Source organism: Schistocerca cancellata, chromosome 6 (genome assembly GCF_023864275.1).
Source record: "Schistocerca cancellata isolate TAMUIC-IGC-003103 chromosome 6, iqSchCanc2.1, whole genome shotgun sequence".
Classification (NCBI taxonomy): domain Eukaryota; kingdom Metazoa; phylum Arthropoda; class Insecta; order Orthoptera; family Acrididae; genus Schistocerca; species Schistocerca cancellata.
This window is the reverse complement of record NC_064631.1, coordinates 226,816,559-226,842,954: the sequence shown is the minus strand read 5'-3', so window position 1 is coordinate 226,842,954 and position 26,396 is coordinate 226,816,559. Positions and strand designations below refer to the sequence as shown.

The following is a 26,396-nucleotide window of genomic DNA, read 5'->3' as shown; positions in this document are numbered from 1 at the left end:
GGAAGGGAGGGATGGGGAAGGATGCGGAATGGGAAGGTATGCAGCCCGGAAAGGAAGGAAGGCCACATTAGCTCGGGGTCCCGTGCTCGCTACGCACGTATCCACAAAAGAGTTGTGGACCCCCTGGGGGGGGATGGATATGTGTGTGTGTGCGAGTGTATACCTGTCCTTTTTTCCCCCTAAGGTAAGTCTTTCCGCTCCCGGGATTGGAATGACTCCTTACCCTCTCCCTTAAAACCCATATCCTTTTGTCTTTCCTTCTCCTTCCCTCTTTCCTGACGAGGCAACCGTTGGTTGCGAAAGCTAGATTTTGTGCGTATGTTTGTGTGTCTATCGACCTGCCAGCGCTTTTGTTTGGTAAGTCTCATCATCTTTCTTTATATATATATATATATATATATATATATATATATATTAAAAACCAAGATTCCATGACTTACCAAACAGGAAAGCGCTGGTAGATAGGCACAATAAAAAACACACACAAAATTTCGAGATTTCGCAACCCCCGGTTGCTTCGTCAGGAAAGAGGGAAGGAGAGGGAAAGATGAAAGGATGTGAGTTTTAAGGGAGAGGGTAAGGAGTCATTCCAATCCCGGGAGCGGAAAGACTTACCTTAGCATGTGTGGATGGATATGTGTGTGTGTGCGAGTGTATACCTGTCCTTTTTTCCCCCTAAGGTAAGTCTTTCCGCTCCCGGGATTGGAATGACTCCTTACCCTCTCCCTTAAAACCCACATCCTTTAATCTTTCCCTCTCCTTCCCTCTTTCCTGACGAAGCAACCGGGGGTTGCGAAAGCTCGAAATTTTGTGTGTGGGTTTTTTATTGTGCCTATCTACCAGCGCTTTCCTGTTTGGTAAGTCATGGAATCTTGGTTTTTAATATATTTTTCCCATGTGGAATGTTTCTTTCTATTTTATATATATATATATATATATATATATATATATATATATATATATATATATATATATATATGCCTAAAAACAAAGATGATGTGACTTACCAAATGAAAGTGCTGGCAGGTCAACAGACACACAAACGAACACAATTTTTGGTTATGGTTTGGAAGTGGATTACGTATTATTGAGCATATATAGGCGGGATAAAATTGTATAGTAGATTACGGTAAAAGGGGAAGGTGAATACAAAGTGAGACTACTGATAAAAACAGAAAGACAAAATAAAGAGAAAAAAGAGAAATAAGAGGACAGGAAAGATTTCGAAATGCAAAGGCGACAATAACAAACGTAATTGTTGGGTTCAAATTAATGATATGGTTATAATAGAAGGAAACATTCCACGTAGGAAAAATATACCTAAAAACAAAGTAAGTCACATCATCTTTGTTTTTAGGTATATTTTTCCTACGTGGAATGTTTCTTTTATATATATATATATATATATATATATATATATATATATATATATATATATATATATATATATATATATAAAAAAAGAAAGATGATGAGACTCACCAAACAAAAGCGCTGGCAGGTCGATAGACACACAAACAAACACAAACATACACACAAAATTTTAGCTTTCGCAACCAACGGTTGCCTCGTCAGGAAAGAGGGAAGGAGAGGGAAAGACAAAAGGATATGGGTTTTAAGGGAGAGGGTAAGGAGTCATTCCAATCCCGGGAGCGGAAAGACTTACCTTATGGGGAAAAAAGGACAGGTATACACTCGCGCACACACACACACATATCCATCCGCATATACACAGACACAAGCAGACATTTGAAAAGGCAAAGAGTTTGGGCAGAGATGTCAGTCGGGGCGGAAGTACAGAGGCAAAGATGATGTTGAAAGACAGGTGAGGTATGAGCGGCGGCAAATTGAAATTAGAAATTAGCGGAGATTGAGGCCTGGCGGATAGTGAGAAGAGAGGATATGCTGAAGGGCAAGTTCCCATCTCCGGAGTTCTGACAGGTTGGTGTTAGTGGGAAGTATCCAGATAACCCTGACGGTGTAACACTGTGCCAAGATGTGCTGGCCGTGCACCAAGGCATGTTTAGCCACAGGGTGATCCTCATTACCAACAAACACTGTCTGCCTGTGTCCATTTATGCGAATGGACAGTTTGTTGCTGGTCATTCCCACATAGAACGCTTCACAGTGTAGGCAGGTCAGTTGGTAAATCACGTGGGTGCTTTCACACGTGGCTCTGCCCCTGATCGTGTACACCTTCCCACACCTCCCCACTCCACCAAGAGTGTCTTTCCGCCGTCCACCTAACCTTCGTAACCTCTTATTTCATCCCTATGAAATCCCCAAACTACCTTCCCTACCCCTGTAACCGCCCCCGCTGTAAAACCTGTCCCATGCACCCTCCCACCACCACCTATTCCAGTCCTGTAACCCGGAAGGTGTACACGATCATGGGCAGAGCCACGTGTGAAAGCACCCACGTGATTTACCAACTGACCTGCCTACACTGTGAAGCGTTCTATGTGGGAATGACCAGCAACAAACTGTCCATTCGCATGAATGGACACAGGCAGACAGTGTTTGTTGGTAATGAGGATCACCCTGTGGCTAAACATGCCTTGGTGCACGGCCAGCACATCTTGGCACAGTGTTACACCGTCCGGATTATCTGGATACTTCCCACTAACACCAAACTCTTTGCCTTTACAAATGTCTGCTTGTGTCTGTGTATATGCGGATGGATATGTGTGTGTGTGCGCGAGTGTATACCTGCCCTTTTTTCCCCATAAGTTAAGTCTTTCTGCTCCCGGGATTGGAATGACTCCTTACCCTCTCCCTTAAAACCCAAATCCTTTCGTCTTTCCCTCTCCTTCCCTTTTTCCTGGTGAGGCAACCGTTGGTTGCGAAAGCTAGAATTTTGTGTGTATGTTTGTGTGTCTATCGACCTGCCAGCGCTTTTGTTTGGTAAGTCTCATCATCTTTCTTTTTAGATATATTTTTCCCACGTGGAATGTTTCCCTCTATTATATATATATATATATATATATATATATATATATATATATATATATATATATTTAAAAAGAAAGATGATGAGACTTACCACACAAAAGCGCTGGCAGGTCGATAGACACACAAACAAACACAAACATACACACAAAAATCTAGCTTTCGCAACCAACGGTTGTTTGTGTGTATGTTTGTGTTTGTTTGTGTGTCTATCGACCTGCCAGCGCTTTTGTGTGGTAAGTCTCATCATCTTTCTTTTTAAATATATTTTTCCCACGTGGAATGTTTCCCTCTATTATATATATATATATATATATATATATAGAGAGAGAGAGAGAGAGAGAGAGAGAGAATAATAGAAGGAAACATTCCACAAAGGAAAAATATACCTAAAAACAAAGGTGATGTGACTTACCAAATGAAAGTGCTGGCAGGTCAACAGACACACAAACAAACACAAACATACACACAAAATTCAAGCTTTCGCACTTACCTTATGGGGAAAAAGGGACGGGTATACACTCGCACACACACACACACACACACACATATCCATTCACACATATACAGACACAAGCAGACATATTTAAAGACAAAGAGTTTGGGCAGAGATGTCTGTCGAGGCAGAAGTGCAGAGGCAAAGATGTTGTTGAATGACAGGTGAGGTATGAGTGGCAGCAACTTTAAATTAGCGGAGATTGAGGCCTGGTGGATAACGGGAAGAGAGGATATATTGAAGAGCAAGTTCCCATTTCCGGAGTTCGGATAGGTTGGTGTTGGTGGGAAGTTCCAGGTCGTAACCTCTTAGTTCATCCCTATGAAATCCCCAAACCACCTTCCCTACCCTCTGGCTCCTACGCTTGTAACCGCCCCCGGTGTAAAACCTGTCCCATGCACCCTCCCACCACCACCTACTCCAGTCCTGTAACCCGGAAGGTGTACACAATCAAAGGCAGAGCCACGTGTGAAAGCACCCACGTGATCTACCAACTGACCTGCCTACACTGTGATGCATTCTTTGTGGGAATGACCAGCAACAAACTGTCCATTCGCATGAATGGACACAGGCAGACAGTGTTTGTTGGTAATGAGGATCACCCTGTGGGTAAACATGCCTTGGTGCACGGCCAGCACATCTTGGCGCAGTGTTACACCGTCCGGGTTATCTGGATACTTCCCACTAACACCAACCTATCCGAACTCCGGAGATGGGAACTTGCTCTTCAATATATCCTCTCTTCCCATTATCCACCAGGCCTCAATCTCCGCTAATTTAAAGTTGCCGCCACTCATACCTCACCTGTCATTCAACAACATCTTTGCCTCTGCACTTCTGCCTCGACTGACATCTCTGCCCAAACTCTTTGTCTTTAAATATGTCTGCTTGTGTCTGTATATGTGTGGATGGATATGTGTGTGTGTGTGCGCGAGTGTATACCCGTCCTTTTTTCCCCCTGAGGTAAGTCGTTCCGCTCCCGGGACTGGAATGACTCCTTACCCTCTCCGTTAAAACTCACATCCTTTCATCTTTCCCTCTCCTTCCCTCTTTCCTGATGAGGCAACAGTTTGTTGCGAAAGCTTGAATTTTGTGTGTATGTTTGTGTTCGCTTGTGTGTCTGTCGACCTGCCAGCACTTTCATTTGGTAAGTCACATCATCTTTGTTTTGTGACAAGGAGTTGAAGTTCGCTTTCAGAACCAGATATCTGTGAAGAGAAAATTAACGCATCTTTATAGCTGAATTTGTTGGGTTTCCATGTCTTTCCACATAGAACTGTACTTGCACAGGCTTTTAGAAATGGCAGCCTTATTGCTAATGGATGTTCTCATCTTGATGCAATAAGATTATGGTTTCATTCTAAAAGAGATAATGATGGATCAAACACTGCTTAATCCAAAGACATATATCTTTAACTGGAGGTGGGGACGGAGGGGAATCCATGAGCTTTCAGCATATTTTTCAGCCAAGTTGTTCTGGATTGAATATACAGACAGGACCTCTATGAGATGCATTTGTATGGGATTTTGTTGACTAAAATATTCACCTCCAAACCTATGCTGGACGGAGAGCAGTTTTGTAAGAAGAATGGTGTTGAGTGTTAAATTGGATATGTTACATTGATATTCATGATAATCATATTCTGTGTTGACACCCAATGGTGCGGTACCCAATTGAAACCTTCACTCTGTTCATTTTATATGGATTTCAAAACACAAATTGTCTTCTTTACTTATGAAGTTTTAAGTTTGTTACACTTTAGCCAAGTTTCATCATGAAGCTTTTTCGTTGACATCATTTTTGTGATTTTTCCTTGATTTATGGAAACCAATGTACAAACAAAGAAATTAACTATCAACAAACGTTTGAAAGGTCTTAAAATCTGATTTTTAACTTGAAGTCTTTGCTCAGTTATACAAAATAGTCACTAATAATAATAACAAAAGGAATAGTAACGTGTAAGAGGCATCACTACTATTCTATGCTTCCATTTATTGTAACTATATATAACTTTTCTGTTGCAATATTGTCATTATAAAGTAAGAATATTTTTGTGAAATAGTTGGAGTAAAATAAACAATTACTGAAACCTGTGTGCAACACAACTTGAAGACGTACCCAGAAAACTATGCAGGGCACAGTTAAGAGTGTGAGAAATCAATTACTCTGAATTGTACATTTCAATATCCCAACACAATCAAACACTTATTAGATGAGCATAATACTAATGCTGCACGCTGTTGCTTTTCAAGCAACTGCAGTAAAATACCACTTCCCTACTGCCAATGTGGGTACTTTGTAATGTCATGTGTCAATTTCAATGTAAGACCTCATTTACATTGAGTTCTCAATCAAGGTTACATCTGTCAATGCCAAACCCCTCAAAATTATTCTGCAGTTCACTGATATTTCTGCAAAATATATGAACATGTGTTAATAAGTTGTTATATTACATGTGCTTCCAATCATAATGACGACACAGCAAAGGTAGCTTTGGTATTCTGAATAAGAGATAACAAAATGTTACCAGCACGTCAAAAAACCTTCAAGTGAGGAGAAAAGTGTGGGGATTAGCTACCAGCATTCAGAGACACAATAATTTATTGAAATGAGGGTAGTGTATTGAACACTGTAATACTGTTTTGACCAGTGGTGACAACATTTTATTTATTGTTGTTGTGGTGTCACCCAGATTATGTGTTACAGACCGGGCTCTGGCTTAGGTTGGAATATATTGTAGTATTTTGTTGTCAACCAGCAAAGCCAATGGACATACCATGATAATCTTTCAGTTTTGGCCAAACTGACAATGATCGCAGATCGTTCCTAGTAGTGCTTCGCATGAAGGAGGTGGTGTAATTATTTTCTAGGACATTTCATCCAAGCTTCCACAGGTCTCAATGTGTGTTGTCACTGAAGGACCATGGACAATTTCACCTGCCTGCAGTAAAAGTCCCATTTCATTTTCTTCGAAATTATGAGATATGAGCAGCTGTTATCTTCTGTGAAAACTGAAATGATGGCTCATAATTCTGCTATTTTCAAACTGTTCCAGTGAAAAAAGATAAAATACAAATTACACGAGTAAAAGAGAAAGAAGGTTGCAGTTCAACGTAAGGTTGAAAAGGTAGTCACATAGACAAGGTGATGGTGCAATTGAACAAAGAAGAGGGAGGAATTTTGGTTTTATCATACAGTTCATAATTCAGCAAAGGCTTTCCCATGAGCTTGTACGATTAGAATGGGTCAACTGAAGTTTTGGTAACACCCATCTGCTTTGACTCAAAAGGTAACAGTGTTGTGTGACATCATGGTGGTGCTGTGTATTTGAAATTGATAGTGTTTGTGGATGGCATATTGCAGTATATGATGGCACTCTCTAGAGTCGGATTTTTATGTTTTTAAATTGTTTGTGTCTAATGTTAGTAGTGAGTCATTGAACTTCCTGAGTGCTGTTTGTAAGAATAATACTGAAAGAGTTAATGGCAGTCTGTTAGCACATTATTTTGGTTTTGGCAGAAATGGATACTAAGATTGGTTTTCACATTTGAAATTGTGAATGTGGTGTTGTTTACATTTGTAAATTTTAATTTTTTTGTTGGTTATGGATGACAACAAAGTTCACGAGTAGGTCTCTGCATGCCGCAATGAGTGACGACAGGTTGACCGCAACTAAATTCATACAGTTATTCTGTTTAATTTTCGAATATTTTAAATGTTACATTTGTAGAGAACATATGAGAGTGACCAAAGTTACTGCATCTTAGACAATGTGTGTTTTGCCAGCAGGACAAAATATGGCATTCTAAGCACAGGGTGGTCTTGGTTTGAGAAGCCCATGGCAGACATTTGAGAGACTGTGCTGATGACATATGATTTTTGCTATTTTTTTTAAGTATGTGAGCTATGAGAGTTTTTACGCATAATTGTATGGTTCTTGTAAATCAAAATTGATGTTAATGCAATTTTTTATTAATTTTTGGCTTGTGTTGTTAGTTGTTGATAATTATGTTGTATTGTGATTAGCAGGTATTTTGGAATGTGATTCACCAACATTGGTCAGGTAAAGTTTTCGATATTAGTTATGCAGGGTGTGACAGGTATAAGTACAGATATTTCTCCTGGTGACTGAGAACGGCATATTGAACTAAATTTCATCAGTATTTATGGCATATGCAGACTAATAATTGTAGGGATTACAAGTTGTATGTTTTTAGGTTGGGTGTTACCTCCAAGTACATCTGACAAGAGCAAGCTATTAATGATCATTTCCCCCTGAACAGTAGGTCAGTTGCTGAAGTGCGGTTGTAAACTGGTTAGTCTATAGTGACCGGCATAGCCCACTTAGTGGTGCAGTTATGTTCATGCCAAAAACATCAGGTTGTAAAATTTGTGAGAATACTGTTTGAAGCAGAGGAAAAAAACAACTAACGTAATGATGTGTGTAAATATTATGGTACCACATATAAAAGTATCTGAACATACATCCATTGCACACTGTATAACAGTTTTGGTTTTGTGCTAGTGTTTACTTCATTCTAGCTATATGGGTCAAATAATGTGTAAGAAATGGGACTTGTTAAGTTGTGGTATCATGGATTTCGTTTGAGCTATGTGGCCTCATGACATTTTCATCACTGGGTTTTGGATCTATGTGTGGGTCCATGGTATTGTGGACTTCGTTTGTGCTATATTGGTTACATGAAATTTCCAGTATCAGGTTATGAAGCTATGAGTAGATTTGTGGTCCAATGGACTTCATTTGAGCTGGATAGGTCAAGTGGAATTTGAATACCAGTTTTTTTTCAGTTTTTCCCCCTTATTGTTGTTTTGTTGACTGTTGAGGATTTAGTTTGCTTGATCTTTGGGTTAATATTTGTTTTGGTTATGTTTTCATTATTAGGATCATAGTAGTAAATTTAAGTTTGTCCCCACCCAAAAACCACAAATTTCCACAGTTGTCCTGTTAGTATTACATTATTACAGCAATTAAATAAATTTTAATATTATATCTGTTTGTTCACATGTGTAGTAAGTGACAAAATGGTTGCCACATTGTAAAAGTCTGAAACAGAGGTGTACTTCATCTTGATGATTTCATGGGTCAAGTTAAGCTGGTGGAGCTGCAACCTTTAATTTCGTCAATTAGAACCTATGGGAAAAGAAAAGCATACACAAAACCTAATGTTTCTTTCTAGAATTGTATTGCAGGAAGAAAGCACTGTCACCCACTAACTCTGGCAGCCACATTTGAGCAGCCAGAAGTAACTCAATTCACTACTAAAAGATTGGAGGCTACTGATGAATTGGCCTGGTTGACATTTAAGTCTTGTATGTTTAAAGTTTTTCTTAGAAGTAATGTAAACACTTTCCCCAACTTATTATCAATAGTGTGCCACTGGTGCTCTGCACAAATGAAACAAGGAACAGTGGTAGAGGACAATACTACATAAACATTGTTCCATTGTTTGCTCTCTATAATTAAATACAAACAGGAGGAAAAAGATTAGGTTCAATGTTCCATCACCAACATAGTCCTTAAAGATGGTCAACAGACTTAGAAAGGGTGAGAATAGGGAAGGGAGTGTGACATATACTTTTGAATCATTTTGGAATTTGCCTTGAACTACTTAGTGAAAGCATGGAAGACCTAAATCTGGATCACTAGATGGTGATTTGAACCTTGCTCCTTCGTGATAACCAATAATCCATCTCAATTGATAACTGATTACAAATGTAAACAGTATTTCTGCATACAGGTCAAGAGTGAATGTGCCACATCACTATTTTAAAGTTTACTGAAAAAAATGTATGTTAAAGTTCCACATGAAACCTCTCCAAAACTACAATATTTTGATTTTGTGATGATTTCTTAAAAAACTACAGACATCTCTAAATGAGAGTACTTGTGAAAACGCCATAACAAAAGAGAAAATCAAAAAATTGTAATAAAGAAACATCAAGTGAGTGATAGAGATTTCAATTTATTTTCAATAAATTTTTGTTCCCAGTAGTATGAGACATGATTAACACACACACACACACACACACACACACACACACACACTTCTGGGTTTTTTCTTTTTCTATTTTTCCCTTTTTTGGAAAAATAAACTATAAAAATTTGTAAAATTCAAAATTATGTTTTGAAAATATGAATAGTCACAGGACGTTAACTGTCTTGAGAACAGATAAAGAGGAAGTTTTTAAACATTTTGTGGCTGTGAGTTCAGAAACCATATATGCAATTATATGAAATGTAATAGCCAGCCAACCGGTTGCACACATATTTTTTTTAAAAAACACATTAACCAGATTTCAATAGTTCCAAGACTGTTTTCATCAGAATGGTAAAAGTTACATGAAATCACATAACTTTAAAATTTCAGCATAAATGACATGTTTGTGTGCCATGAGTCAAGAATAAAAATGATAATAAAAATGGTGATAAAAATGACAGTTATCACAAAACGATAAAACCATGGTTGCAAGTGGCAACACAAGTTAACTGCTATAGTCTGATGCCTCTTACACTGTGTACGTGCCAGTCTCAGCCAGCTACAGCAGTTAACTTGTGCCCCCACTTGCAACCATGGTTTTATCATTCTGTAATAACTGTCTGTCTTTTTTTATTATGATTTTTATTCCTGACTCGTGGAATATGGACTTGTCATTTGACGAGCATTGTTGCTGAAATTTTGAAGTTGTTATGTGATTTCATGTAACTTTTACCATTCTGATGAGGGCAGTCTTAGAACTATCACAACCTGGTTAAAGTGGTTTTTAAAAAAATTATGTGCAACTGCTTTGCTGACTATTACATTTTATATAATAAAGTGGAAGGACTGTTAAGTGTCAGCTATGACATTTTTAAACTGTGAAAAAATTCGTATGTAAAGAGAAAGAATCTAAAACTTTTTGGTTATTCAGTAATTATTTTTCTCCAAAACCCTCATCCTAAATGTTCTACAAGTTTCATGATACATTAGTTGTTTATTGTGGCATTGTTGGCCAGGAGGCTCCTTGCAGGAATTCCTGCTGTGGGGTTGCAAATCTTATTTCAGGGGATGCCACACTGGACAACTTGTGCGTTGGTTGCTGTTGATGATGATGATGATGATGATGATGATGAAAGGATTATGAGGGCAACACAACACCCAGTCCATGGGCGGAGAAAATCTCCATCCCAGCCGGGAATTGAACCTGGGCCTACTGTGTTGTAGGCAAACACATTACCACCCAGCTAACCAGACTGATATTGTTCTTCGGAAATGTACAATCAGAGTGGGCAATACTTGTCTGCACAAAATGTGAGGAATTTTTTTAGGTTGATCTAACTCTACTGTCAAGGCCAAAAAATCATGGACACTTGAATAATGAAATTGATTCCCAATTTTAATTAAATGACATGCAACACTGGTATTTCTGAATCAAAATAACTACTCTACACGATTATAAGTGAATGGAAAACAATTCATAATTTTACAACAAAAACGAGATTTATAAAATATTTATACCTATTTTTCTTTTTAAGATATTATTCACAAATTATTATTGTCTTCTGTCATGATTTTACTTTTTCATGACTTTCCATGAATTAAAACTATCTACAACATAACAATCAACACTGCACAGTTAAAAAGAGTTTTTTCCCATCTGTTTCTCATTTAACTTGTATAGCTGAGCTTACTTTTGAACATAAACAAGGATGATCCAACAAGAACAGTACTTGGGAAATGGGAACTGCACACTGATCTTTTGATTACGGCCATTTGAAAGCATTAGCAGGACCATGAGGTGCCAGAAAGGAGACGGTTATATCTTGCACCCACCACTGATCGTTATGCATAGAAGAAATGAAGTGGCTCACTACAAAGTCTTCTAATGTATACTGCAGCCTCTGCATTTCACACACAGTACCAAGTTTCATGGAGAACCATTCTTGCAAATGTATGTGCCACTCCAGGATGCAACCCAGTAGAGACTTGATTGAATGCCTAGCACAGGCTTCATAGCAAACCACTCTTGTCTCTTTTTTAAACAGAATTCCCTTAACACACTTTTATTTAGAATTAAGAGTTTCATGTTTGTTATTAATGTTGGCGTAAAAATCCAGTAGCATCTCTTATAGCATCAACAGCTTAATGCTGGATATTAAATCTTGTTACAAGATATTTACAGAGACCTCCAACCCCGTCACATGCACTTTTTCCTTGACCTGTTACTGAAAATACCCTGTGCTGCAATGTTGACCAAGCTCATACAGTTGAAAGTGGTGTTTAAAATGAGGTGCTGCACTATCAGTCACACACATGTTTAGGAAATGCATGGTCTCTAGATGCGGTCATCAATTATCATGCTGACAGCATAGCATGCAAGCCCACTGTCATGAACGAGATAATCACTGACAACAACAAAATAGTGTGATGTTCTAAGAAAGTGAGCAACGCAAGTGAATATTGATATCTGTGATGCATGCGAGTGGTAACTTTGAATTTTGTTCTGTGAAGCAACTGACCAGTTCCCAGCAAAGTTAAAATGAGGAACTAATGTGTCAGTATTCTGGGATGTGGCTGATTTTACTTATGCTATGGCCTGTCTCTCAATCCTCCAGATATGATATGAGCTACTCCTTTCACGATCCAATGCTTAACCTCTGTCAAAAAACTTGTCTGGCTCTACTGTCTTGTTCACCAACTCTCCTTCCTCCCAAAATGCATAGGGTATGTCACTGTCAGTATCCTGTAGGAGTAATGCTTCAACAGCACCAAGGCACATTGCACACTCCCGCAACCAACATTTATCTTGCAGCTCTCAATATATACAAGAAAGACTCAGGTCCAGCTCTGTTTCCTTCTTTCCTGTGACACTGCTTATGGTGAAACAAACAAGTTCATTTTACCCATTTTGGTCAATGGAGTAGAATTTTGTGAGACCAATTTTTAAATTCGGGTTCTCCTTTTTCATTGGGAGATATGCTTCTCTTATTGATCTTTTCATGTACCATTTTACCTTTTTCACCATTTTCACTAACAGAGATAACATTAGACTTGTTAGGACTTTGCTTGCTGCAAGCTTTGTCATCACTTAGGTAATATTACAGAGCAATAATAAGTGTATCATCTTGAAACAGATGCCTACAGTAAGCAACAGGGTGTGCCCAAATACCTTTCTCATTCTTTATTTTACTGTACCTTCTCAGTATAGCTGGCTGCTGAGATAGCAGTATTTAGGTCTTGAAGCCACACATCAAACTTCGTGCACTTATCACTATCTTCAGGTTCTGCACCAAGCGCTTCTATATTATACACTTCACAAAGCTTTGAAGATGTTGCTTGTGTAAATTTCAATTTCTTCCACTTTTCTTTTTACACACTGTATTCTTGTGTTTCTTACCTTTTCTGGGCATTTAAGGGGATTAAAGGAGGGGCTATAGCAGAAATGCTAACATTCAATGCATCAGGAATATAAACATCTGCACTGTCTTCATCAGTTTCACATTCAGCTGATGAGGATCATTCAGGTAGAGTGTCACTAAATTTCTTTTTGTAGTGAGAGTAACAATTCCTGCACAAAGGATGTGATGCTAATATCGTTAATTGAGGACAAGATATTTCTGCATTACGCTGACAGATTTCTAACAACTGTGAAGTGTTTTTCATTTTTCTTAAGCACCAGTTTCTTGTGTTTTTCTTCATAGTTCACACACTTCATTCAGTATTGTATTTCCTCACTGACATTGTATCTAACAAAAAGTTCAAACCAAACACACAACTCAATGCAGAATGTTTTATGTGCAAGTTCTCACTCGTTTATTATAAACAGCAGAGTGCTGGAAACAGTGTTGCCAACAAGTATATTTTACAATAGAAATTCAGTGATGGGAAATACGCAGAATTTGAAAATTTTTTAACACTTTACACAGAAAAATAGTGCCCATTATGTTTGCATTGACTACTAACATATTAACCAAACAATATTTTGTATAATTCTCTAAAGTTTTTGGATGGGGGTTTTTGAGTAAATAATTTTTAAAATCTCATCAAAATGCAACTTACAGTTTTAGTAATAAATATTTACATAATACAGATAGCTGGAGCTGATAAGATAATGTTTATAATTACATCAGTAGTATCTGGTAGTATGACAGAAAAGATGGCATTCCGTGACTTTCCAAATAACGAAAAAAATTAAAAAAGCGACAAAATTAACTTAAATTTTGTATCCTCATTTTAAACATGTAAGTTAAAGGAAGCCCATATGTGTGCGGGTATATATATATATATATATATATATATATATATATATATATATATATATATATATTATAATAGAAGGAAACATTCCACGAAGGAAAAATATATTTAAAAACAAAGATGATGTGACTTACCAAATGAAAGTGCTGGCAGGTCGACAGACACACAAACAAACACAAACATACACACAAAATCCAAGCTTTCGCAACCAACGGTTGCCTCGTCAGGAAAGAGGGAAGGAGAAGGAAAGACAAAAGGATATGGGTTTTAAGGGAGAGGGTAAGGAGTCATTCCAATCCCGGGAGCGGAAAGACTTACCTTAGGGGGAAAAAAGGACAGGTATACACTCGCACACACACACATATCCATCCACACATACACAGACACAAGCAGACACTTGTAAAGGCAAAGAGTTTGGCAGTCTCTGCCAAACTCTTTGCCTTTACAAGTGTCTGCTTGTGTATGTGTATGTGTGGATGGATATGTGTGTGTGTGCGAGTGTATACCTGTCCTTTTTTCCCCCTAAGGTAAGTCTTTCCGCTCCCGGGATTGGAATGACTCCTTACCCTCTCCCTTAAAACCCATATCCTTTTGTCTTTCCTTCTCCTTCCCTCTTTCCTGACGAGGCAACCGTTGGTTGCGAAAGCTTGGATTTTGTGTGTATGTTTGTGTTTGTTTGTGTGTCTGTCGACCTGCCAGCACTTTCATTTGGTAAGTCACATCATCTTTGTTTTTAAATATATATATATATATATATATATATATATATATATATATATATATATATATATCCCCCTCTGCTGTTTCAAAGAGTTATTTACAAAATACACATTTTTTAAAGGGCCGTACCCTTTACAAAATTAAGCTAGATGATGAGACTTACCAAACAAAAGCGCTGGCAGGTCGATAGACACACAAACAAACACAAACATACACACAAAATTCAAGCTTTCGCAACAAACGGTTGCTTCGTCAGGAAAGAGGGAAGGAGAGGGAAAGACGAAAGGATGTGGGTTTTAAGGGAGAGGGTAAGGAGTCATTCCAATCCCGGGAGCGGAAAGACTTACCTTAGGGGGAAAAAAGGACAGGTATACACTCGCACACACACACATATCCGTCCGCATATACACAGACACTTCCCTCTTTCCTGACGAAGCAACCGTTTGTTGCGAAAGCTTGAATTTTGTGTGTATGTTTGTGTTTGTTTGTGTGTCTATCAACCTGCCAGCGCTTTTGCTTGGTAAGTCTCATCATCTTTCTTTTTAGGTATATATATATATATATATATAATAGAGGGAAACATTCCACGTGGGAAAAATATATGCGTGTGCGAGTGTATACCTGTCCTTTTTTCCCCCTAAGGTAAGTCTTTCCGCTCCCGGGATTGGAATGACTCCTTACCCTCTCCCTTAAAACCCAAATCCTTTTGTCTTTCCCTCTCCTTCCCTCTTTCCTGACGAGGCAACCATTGGTTGCGAAAGCTAGATTTTGTGTGTATGTTTGTGTTTGTTTGTGTGTCTATCGACCTGCCAGCGCTTTTGTTTGGTAAGTCTCAAAAAAAAAAAAAATATATATATATATATATATATATATATATATAGTGTATGTGTGGATGGATATGTGTGTGTGTGTGTGTGTGTGTGTGTGTGTGTGAGTGTATACCTGTCCTTTTTTCCCCCTAAGGTAAGTCTTTCCGCTCCCGGGATTGGAATGACTCCTTACCCTCTCCCTTAAAACCCATATCCTTTTGTCTTTTCTTCTCCTTCCCTCTTTCCTGACGAGGCAACCGTTGGTTGCGAAAGCTAGAATTTTGTGTGTATGTTTGTGTGTCTATCGACCTGCCAGCGCTTTTGTTTGGTAAGTCTCATCATCTTTCTTTTTAAATATATTTTTCCCATGTGGAATGTTTCCCTCTATTATATATATATATATTTATTTATTCTCCCCCCCCCCCCCAGAGAAATTCATGAACATGTGTTGCCATGACCTGTATGATTTGAAATGAAATCACCACAGTTTAACAGCAAAAAATAAATAAGTAACTAACTTTGTGTTGAGTTATTATGGTTTGGACAAATACAACAATGGTGCACATGAAGTAGGATTTACGTAATATCAGCAGTTGGATCTCGCAAGGAAACCACAATATGAGGTGAGAAGAAAAATGGAGGTGGGGCACAATATGCAGTAAAAATACATGCCTATGAGTCACTTAACAATGAAATTAGAAAAATGCAGAGGAAGCAAAAGTTGTTGCACTCTCGGTTCAAAAATGGGTGTGAAATGCCAACAGGCAAAAGTTAATAGAAATTCGTGCGTCTGTAAATAGATCAATGCATGAAACTTACAATTACCATCGTCATAACTTACCAACAGATTTTACCAAGAAAATTCTGGTCCTAGGTGAAATTGCAAATGGGTCTAAGACTCCCATCCAGTCACTCGTAACCAGTCTTGTGTGACAGTAGAAGACGGAATAGGGAAAGCCAAAGCTAAAAATTTTGCACATAAGAAATTGTTCATGCAAGAGAATCGCACAAACATACAGTCATTTCACCATCCTACCGACTCCTGTAAGGAGGATATAGTAAGAAGTATCTGTGGTTGGAGAAACAACTGAAATAGTTGAAAGCAAATAAGTTGGCAGGTCCTGAAAGAATCACAATTCAGTTTTATAAAGTGTAATCTGCAGCACTGGCCCCTAACTTGGCTTGCATTTATAGCAAATATCTCACCCAAAGCAATGTCCCAAGCAGTCGGAAAAAAGGGTAGGTGACTCTTGTATATAAAGAAGGTTACAAGAATGGACCTATAAAATTACATATTCGCAGTTCAAATACAACAAATTTGCTTGACAGTGAAAAGCTTCCGTCCACAAATCAGTGCAGTTTTTAGAAAGTGTGACTTGTGCGAAACTCAGCTTGCCCTCCGCTCATGATATCCTGGGAACAATGGACAATGGGCAACAGGCAGTGCCAAACTGCCAAATGATAATGAAGATATAAGCATATGGAAAGTTTCCCAGATATGTGAGTGGCTTGAATATGTTGACCTCGATGGCAAGTGTTCATCAGAGACAAGGCTATTGTCACACCCCTGGGAAGCGAGATAGGACTGCTGTTATTTTCTATATATGTAAATGATCTGACAGACGGGCTAAGCAGCAGTCTGCAGCTGTTTGCTGGTGATGCTGTGGTGGATGGGAAAGTGTCACCATTGAGTAACTGTAGGATACAAGAGGAAGCATACAAAATTTCTAGTTAGTGTGATGAATGGCAACTAGCTCTAAATATAGCAAAATTTAACTTAATGTGGGAAAGTAGGAAAAATGAACTCTTAACATTTGGTTACAGCATTAGTAATGTGTGCTTGACACAGTCAAGCCAATTAAATATCTAGGCATAAAGTTGTGAAGCAATATGAAATGCACTGAGGCCATAAGGATTGTAGTAGTGAAGATGAATGGTCGACTTAGTATATTGGGAGAATTTTAGGGAAGTGTGGTTCACTTGGAAAGGAGACTGCTTACAGGACACCAACGTGGCCCATTGTCAAGTACCGTTTGAGTGTTTGGGATCCACGCTAGGTCAGCTTAAAAGAAGACAATGAAGCAATGCAGAGGAAATCTGCTACATTTGCTACCGGTAAGTTCGACTAACATACAAGCATTAAGGAGAGGCTTCAGGACCTCCAATGGAAATCGCATGAGGGAAGGCGAAGTTCTTTTTGAGCAACACTTCTGAGAAAATTTAGAGAACCAGCATTTGCGGCTGAGTGCAGAATGATTCTACTGGCGCCATTATACATTTCACATAAGGGCCACATAAGATGAAATTAGACAGATTAGAGCTTGTACACAGGCATATAGCCAACTGTTTTTCCCTTGCTCTATTTGCAAGTGAAACAGGAAAGGAAATAGCTAGTGTGGTACAGTGTACCCTCTGCCACATACCATATGGTGGCCTGTGGAGTATGTGTGGATTTGGGAAGGTAACATCCACAGTCTTGGACACAAGATCAGGCCTGAATTTGTCTAGGACAATCTAATTCTTATTAACATATTTGTAATAAAAATGTCTAAAAAAGAGAAACATAACACTGTTACGGATGAGTAACAAATTGACAGGATACCTGCAGAAAATTTATAAAAACTTATCTACTCTTGTAGGACAGCTGGTACTGCTCATCACAGACCATAAATCACTTGAAGAACAACTGGTACAGTACGATACGGAACTATTATGGGTTACTATATGTTTGGTTAAACATACAAGGGAAATGTGCCGTTCAATTACAGATGTGTATTCAAAACACAGGTGCATTTTGTAATAATCAAGCACTCTGCACCAAGTGGGCCTGTATGAATATGAACTAATAATACTTGGTTCTTTACACACCATTAACAATTTCCTTCCAGTGTTTTGTCAAAACTGGATATGAAACATAGGCCTATTGTGTGTAAGATCTCACAAGTATCTCTGGCTACAATGCCCCCACCCCCTCCCTCAGAAAAAAAAAGATTAAGTAACATGTCAAACACAAAGTTATTTTATGCAAGTTATATTAAGTGTAGAGTACAAAGACTGATGGATTAAAAATAAGTTGGCCTTTTATTCTATTTATTAAATGACTATATACAGTTCAGGATCAAAGACTCTTTGTAGGTTCATTGTTACCTGACTACAGTTCCGTTCAAAAGCGAGTAGGCTATCAAGGATATTTCTGTCGCTAATATTCTGCTGTAGGATTTTGCAGTGTCCTTGATTATTTGTAAATATTGCAATACACGCGCAGTATAGCTAATGCTGTTACATTAGAATCAAGAGGCGAGGGGCTGAATAAACGCACACAAAAAGTTTCCCGCCATGCAAAAGTGAAACACTGCTGTTTTTAAATATTTACTAATACACAATCATTTTCCTAGTAAAATATGCACATTATGTCATACTGCTGTTGGTTACATACCTTTTTTGGCCATTAAGTTACTATCTTCAGTTCACGATTACAACAATAACAGTAGTGCGCATTACAAATTACAATACGCAGAATAATTATATCGCTCTAGAGCAACAAAACACTTAATATCGGGATATTACGTTAAAGGCAGTTTTCCAAGCATTTATCTGCGGCAACACTTAGCTGCTACACCAACAGATAGCACCTTTACATATGAAACGATGGTATCAAGATGCACCCACTTTCCCTTGCACATCAATACCGTCAACGTGACAACGCACTGCTTTACTAGTCTCGTTATCCTCACTCCTGTCGAAAATGCAATACAATCATGTTTACTCTGATTTCATTAAAAACCACACAGTCCATAGTTTTGCTGCCGATGACCTTCAATAAGTTGCCCACATTTATTAGCACTAAGAAAATTAAATCTGCTGTTCTAAAAATCAGCCTGGTTATAATCGTAGCTTGAACTAAAATGTCATGGAGATTTGACGTTCGAAGCCATTCGTCTACAGTCTCAGCATTGGTAGGGTCATACCACTTCAATCAGTTTTGGATTTAATCAATACCACACTATCGGCTACGTACGAAAACAATGTCAATACTACGCATGCAAAATACTCAAAGGCAAGATAGTGCACCAGTAGTCTAACAGAAAACAATCCACAGAATGCAACATCTGACAGCAACAAAATACGCGGGCTTGTTTGTGTACACTCTATTACCTTCATAACGCTCCCGTTTTTCCGATTTATGTTTCTTGTGTTTCTTCGAACCCATAATAAATAACGCCACCGTCGACAGCCAACAAAATAATTATGGCAGAAGTATGTAGTTTTACAAAATTAGCGAACCATTATCACAAAAACCTGACCAACGCTCGCAAATTCACAAACACATGCATACAAAGATAATAAATTGACTAAATGTTTGAGCGTCGTTGGTAACACATCATTAGCAGCGCTTAACGTGTGTTTCAACAACATATATCGTAAATTAGATATCACACTTACCTTTAAATGCAGTTACAAAAGACATAGCTCGGTCTAGTAAACAAAAATATGTCAAGAAGCAGCCTTGCAGTGTTATTGCTTCAATAGACTTTCTTTTTCACTTGAAACAATCCGCTTTTTGCCATCATGTTGTTGGTGACACTGTGAGAATAACTGAGATATCTTTCAGAATAGCTGCAATTACCGATCAAAGTGCAACATCTTCATCGGTGATTATCCGAGGCAGCTAGGTTATGATATATGTTGTGTTTACATGTTGAATGTGTAGATTTGCGTGGTGCAAATAAAAAGTTAATGTTGTTTGTATACGTGTTGTCAAGTGTATTAACATTTACTTTTGACCGCGTGTTAAGTGTACCTCGAAGGTGTTTTGTTTGACAATGTGCACTGTGGGTGATGAAGATGTGGGAGAGAATTCTTACATGCAGCCGAAGACCAAATCACCGTACGTACTGTAGTGTTTATGATGAATTGCAATCCAGTTAGTGACATCAAGAAAAATGTCTCAAGCTTCTTGTATTAAGATTGAGAGCGGAAGACTTGTTAGATTATTTATTTATTTTATTCATTCATTCGTCCACAAATCATTTGCTACGATAATATCGGACATCTCAGAAACAACAGAAATAATATATACATCTAAAATATTAACAAAAATATGATTAGATGAGAATAGCGCAGGAAATGAGCTATTCAAAGTAGTCATCCCATCATTCGTCTTAGCGACAAAGGGGAAACGAAGGAAAATCCAAGCCAGGATAGCCAGGATAGCCGGGCGAGGAGTCGGTACGTGATTGATAGGGCAGTCACAAAATATATCGCTTACACTGTGCGCACGATATGCACAATAAGTAAATAAATGAAAAATAAATTCTGAAAGTAAAAACACTACTGAATAGTGAAAACTCATGCACAAATTACATAACATTGCAGAAAAGTACAAAAGGCACATTAAGTCAGTTATTGATGTAGGTGAAACATGAAACTTTGATTTAAAATACCAATCAAAAAATAAAACACACTAGCATATTATGTAACATTGCCAAAAAGCATAAAGCATAAACACCCAGAAAACCTGCCGATACTTTAACCATCACAATTATGCTAGCACCAGATCCCTTCTCAGCAGAGGTTTATCACACTGCATTTGAATCAGAAAACCAACAGCAGAAACGTTCTTTGCAAAGACAAACACAGCAGCAGTGGTGCATCAGTTAACAGAATCAAAAGAACCCAACAATGAATGAGGGTCTAATAATCTTATTAGCTAACTTATTCAACAGCAAATGATTTTAACCCTGATCTAAAAACCGTTTCCATGTCCTTCTCATAGATGTTGGCAGTGCATTATAAAGAATGGCACCTAGGTGGTTCGCATGTGTACACACACACACACACACACACACACACACACACACACACTAAACTGGTGATCCCTTGATGTCTCAGAATATGGTCTATCAGCCGATGGGGAATTACATAGTTATGGGTGTTACATGTACACACCTTAAAATCAGGAAAAATAATGTAAGGAAAAATATTTATTGAATTTAATGTTGAAAACTTTTAAGGCTTACATTATATTTCATGTTAGAAATGTTGATACTGGAATTGTTTTATTGTTCTTCTGGTTATTAATAAAAAAAGTAGTGTTACGGGTGTTACCGAAAGTAGACCTGGCCCCTGTTATGAGGTAGGAAATTCTCTAATTTCTGCAAACTTGATGAAACTTTTATTCTTGTAAAACAACTGTTAAGAGGATATATCATCATATTTTTCCCACGTGGAATAAATATATATATATATATATATATATATATATATATATATATATATATATATATATATATATATATATATATAAGATGATGTGACTTACCAATCAAAAGCGCTGGCAGGTCGATAGACACACAAACATACACACAAAATTCTAGCTTTCGCAACCAACGGTTGCCCCGTCAGGAAAGAGGGAAGGAGAGGGAAAGACAAAAGGATTTGGGTTTCAAGGGAGAGGGTAAGGAGTCATTCCAATCCCGGGAGCGGAAAGACTTACCTTAGGGGGAAAAAAGGACAGGTATACACTCGCACACACACACATATCCATCCGCATATACACAGACACAAGCAGACATTTGTAAAGGCCTAATTTTCAACTTTATGCCTATTTCCACAATTGAATAGATGTATCGCTGTCAATACATTTGATCTTTCGGGGAACTCATCCTCAGTGAATGATAAATTAATAATGTGAGCCGATGGCTTTAGAATTTGTGAAGTAATGTGGATTATGTGTCATACTGGAACATCATCTATACTAGCATCTTGCATTTGAGGCTTTTCTCACATTTACTAATGTGTGCCTATTAGTTGGAACTAACCTCAAGCTGTGAAAAACCAAAGTTTATTCATATTTGTGATTTAAGCTAAGTGTTGAGGGAAGCATCTATAAAGTACTCATTTATGTAATTAGGCAGGTCTTTTTGTCAATATTGTATCATCAGCATTTATTAGAGTAATTTCCTGTGTTTCATGTATCTCTCCTGCCTTGGCAATTACTTGTTGACATATTTTCCTATAAGTCTATGCATATTTTATAAATTAGTGATCTGTGGATTTTTTCATTTGAGAACTGAACATTTTTAAAGTACAACAAGAAATCTGGCAATCTTAAAATCTGATGTATTCCAGGAACTGTATTTAGTGATCCAGTGTGATTTAGCTATCAATTTTGCAGGAAAATACATTTCAGAATTGGACATAAGCATTGTTAGCACTTGACTGTGAAAGCATTTCTGACCAGGATTCAGTATTGAGAGTACCAACAAAACTACCACAATTTTCTGCAGAAAAATTTCTTTTGTAAGAAAAAAATGCATTCCTCTCATTTACAGATAAAGCTGGCATTGTAAGGATGAGGGCATTATGATCAGATAGCCTTAGGTAAATCAGTATTAATAATTTGTGTCTATCTATGTGGTACCAATATTTGAAAGCATATTGTCTATAGTGTTTTCTGTTCTATTTGTTATTTTTGTGGGGCTATTTGTAAGAGGAAACATGTTAAAGCTATGCAGCACACTAAGAAACAGCTTCATAGATGCAGATCCATGCATAAAGTCTATATTGAAGTCTGCACAGGTTATTATAGTGGCTTTTTCAGTAAACATAATGTCCAGTGGAGACTCCAATTAGTGAACGTGTCTATGTCACCACTATGTGCTCTGTAAACTGCTGTAATTATCATGTTACCCAGGTCCCCATGCAGTTGAACAGGAGCTTCAGAATGTTTCTTGATACTCAAAGCTGCTGCCTCACTTCTCCTTTTATACTCAACATTAGAAACATAGGAAAATATGAACCCCACCACTTTGACATTCTTCCTACAAAACTGTCTAGCAAACTTGTAATGTTTAATATTAACAAAATGCAATTCTAAATCCCAGCAGCAGTGCTCCATGATACACATACAGTCAGTATTGTTATCCTTAACAGCAACTTCAGGTTCAAAAGATCCATTTCTCAGACTCTGGATATCATAGCTTAAAATATGAAAACCTCTGGAATAGAGACTGGTGACAGATGTACTCACACTTTGCCGTGTCATAGCAGATGCTGTTTAGAGGTGAGATACCAAAAGTCCTTAAGTGGTATGGGTTTTCTGTCCCTTGCAGCTCTTCCTTTTGGCTGCATTTTACTCGTGAGGCTGACTATACAGCTGCCAGCAAAGGGTCTCCTACTACTGCTGTTCTCTGAGCTCCAGCAATGTCTTCCACTGCCTTGAAGGTTCCTTCACCCCTGCTGGTGAGCTGTCCTGCACTGCTTGTGAGGTTTCCTTTAGCCGGTGAGATGCTCTCTGCTTTCAGTGTTATGTCCTCCAGTGCTGGTGAAAAGCAATCTGCTCAATATTCAATCTCATTCTTTTAATTTTAGAAAACCGAGCAAAGGCAGCACATTGGACTTTTACTCTGAAGTTGTTAAGTTGGAATTCTTGTACAACCACAGAGTAGTAATTCCATCTGGAAAGGACATGACCAGTTCTTTCCACTCATCCTTCTTCATTCTACTCTGTGACTGTTAGATGGCAGTAGGCTGTAAACTGTTACAGGTGTGACAAATTGTCTCTAGCCTGCCAATGGATAGAGAATTTAGTATGAAATATATAAAGATTCCTCCCCCCATGAACCATGGACCTTGCCGTTGGTGGGGAGGCTTGCGTGCCTCAGCGATACAGATGGCCGTACCGTAGGTGCAACCACAACGGAGGGGTATCTGTTGAGAGGCCAGACAAACATGTGGTTCCTGAAGAGGGGCAGCAGCCTTTTCAGTAGTTGCAGGGGCAACAGTCTGGATGATTGACTGATCTGGCCTTGTAACATTAACCAAAACGGCCTTGCTGTGCTGGTACTGCGAACGGCTGAAAGCAAGGGGAAACTACAGCCGTAATTTTTCCCGAGGACATGCAGCTCTACTGTATGATTAAATGATGATGGCGTCCTCTTGGGTAAAATATTCCGGAGGTAAAATAGTCCCCCATTCGGATCTCCGGGCGGGGACTACTCAGGAGGACGTCGTTATCAGGAGAAAGAAAACTGGCGTTCTACGGATCGGAGCGTGGAATGTCAGATCCCTTAATCGGGCAGGTAGGTTAGAAAATTTAAAAAGGGAGTGGATAGGTTAAAGTTAGATATAGTGGGAATTAGTGAAGTTCGGTGGCAGGAGGAACAAGACTTTTGGTCAGGTGAATACAGGGTTATAAACACAAAAATCAAATAGGGGTAATGCAGGAGTAGGTTTAATAATGAATAAAAAAATAGGAGTGCGGGTAAGCTACTACAAACAGCATAGTGAACGCATTATTGTTGCCAAGATAGACACAAAGCCCATGCCTACTACAGTAGTACAAATTTATATGCCAACTAGCTCTGCAGATGATGAAGAAATAGAAGAAATGTATGACGAGATAAAAGAAATTATTCAGGTAGTGAAGGGAGATGAAAATTTAATAGTCATGGGTGACTGGAATTCGTCAGTAGGAAAAGGGAGAGAAGGAAACATAGTAGGTGAATATGGATTGGGGGGAAGGAATGAAAGAGGAAGCCGCCTTGTAGAATTTTGCACAGAGCATAACTTAATCATAGCTAACACTTGGTTCAAGAATCATGAAAGGAGGCTGTATACATGGAAGAAGCCTGGAGATACTGACAGGTTTCAGATAGATTATATAATGGTAAGACAGAGATTTAGGAACCAGGTTTTAAATTGTAAGACATTTCCTGGGGCAGATGTAGATTCTGACCACAATCTATTGGTTATGAACTGCAGATTGAAACTGAAGAAACTGCAAAAAGGTGGGAATTTAAGGAGATGGGACCTGGATAAACTGAAAGAACCAGAGGTTGTAGAGAGTTTCAGGGAGAGCATTAGGGAACAATTGACAAGAATGGGGGAAAGAAATACAGTAGAAGAAGAATGGGTAACTCTGAGGGATGAAGTAGTGAAGGCAGCAGAGGATCAAGTAGATAAAAAGACGAGGGCTAGTAGAAATCCTTGGGTAACAGAAGAAATATTGAATTTAATTGATGAAAGGAGAAAATATAAAAATGCAGTAAATGAAGCAGGCAAAAAGGAATACAAACGTCTCAAAAATGAAATCGACAGGAAGTGCAAAATGGCTAAGCAGGGATGGCTAGAGGACAAATGTAAGGATGTAGAGGCTTGTCTCACTAGGGGTAAGATAGATACTGCCTACAGGAAAATTAAAGAGACCTTTGGAGAGAAGAGAACCACTTGTATGAATATCAAGAGCTCAGATGGCAACCCAGTTCTAAGCAAAGAAGGGAAAGCAGAAAGGTGGAAGGAGTATATAGAGGGTTTATACAAGGGCGATGTACTTGAGGACAATATTATGGAAATGGAAGAGGATGTAGATGAAGATGAAATGGGAGATAAGATACTGCGTGAAGAGTTTGACAGAGCACTGAAAGACCTGAGTCAAAACAAGGCCCCGGGAGTAGACAACATCCCATTAGAACTACTGATGGCCTCGGGAGAGCCCGTCATGACAAAACTCTAACATCTGGTGAGCACGATGTATGAGACAGGCGAAATACCCTCAGACTTCAAGAAGAATATAATAATTCCAATCCCAAAGAAAGCAGGTGTTGACAGATGTGAAAAGTACCGAACAATCAGTTTAATAAGTCACAGCTGCAAAATACTAACGCGAATTCTTTACAGACGAATGGAAAAACTGGTAGAAGCCGACCTTGGGGAAGATCAGTTTGGATTCCGTAGAAATGTTGGAACACGTGAGGCAATACTGACCTTACGACTTATCTTAGAAGAAAGATTAAGAAAAGGCAAACCTACGTTTCTAGCATTTGTAGACTTAGAGAAAGCTTTTGACAATGTTGACTGGAATACTCTCTTTCAAATTCTGAAGGTGGCAGGGGTAAAATACAGGGAGCGAAAGGCTATTTACAATTTGTACAGAAACCAGATGGCAGTTATAAGAGTCGAGGGGCATGAAAGGGAAGCAGTGGTTGGGAAAGGAGTGAGACAGGGTTGTAGCCTCTCCCCGATGTTATTCAATCTGTATATTGAGCAAGCAGTAAAGGAAACAAAAGAAAAATTCGGAGTAGGTATTAAAATTCATGGAGAAGAAGTAAAAACTTTGAGGTTCGCCGATGACATTGTAATTCTGTCAGAGACAGCAAAGGACT

General features: G+C 38.4%; 2 protein-coding genes across 2 annotated transcripts in view; one reads left to right on the top strand and one right to left on the bottom strand.

The window, feature by feature from the left end:
• LOC126088122 (bromodomain-containing protein 7) overlaps positions 1 to 19,574 on the bottom strand; it is a 148,972-nt gene extending 129,398 nt beyond the window's left edge. Inside the window, exon 1 of the mRNA XM_049906226.1 lies at positions 19,387 to 19,574. Within this exon, the coding sequence (XP_049762183.1) occupies positions 19,387 to 19,441 (55 nt within the window). The 5' untranslated portion in view covers positions 19,442 to 19,574. The remainder of the gene's footprint in view (positions 1 to 19,386) is intronic.
• Positions 19,575 to 19,849: 275 nt separating this feature from the next.
• LOC126088123 (cytoplasmic tRNA 2-thiolation protein 2-A) overlaps positions 19,850 to 26,396 on the top strand; it is a 72,112-nt gene continuing 65,565 nt past the window's right edge. The window contains exon 1 of the mRNA XM_049906228.1: positions 19,850 to 20,119. Within this exon, the coding sequence (XP_049762185.1) occupies positions 20,055 to 20,119 (65 nt within the window). The 5' untranslated portion in view covers positions 19,850 to 20,054. The remainder of the gene's footprint in view (positions 20,120 to 26,396) is intronic.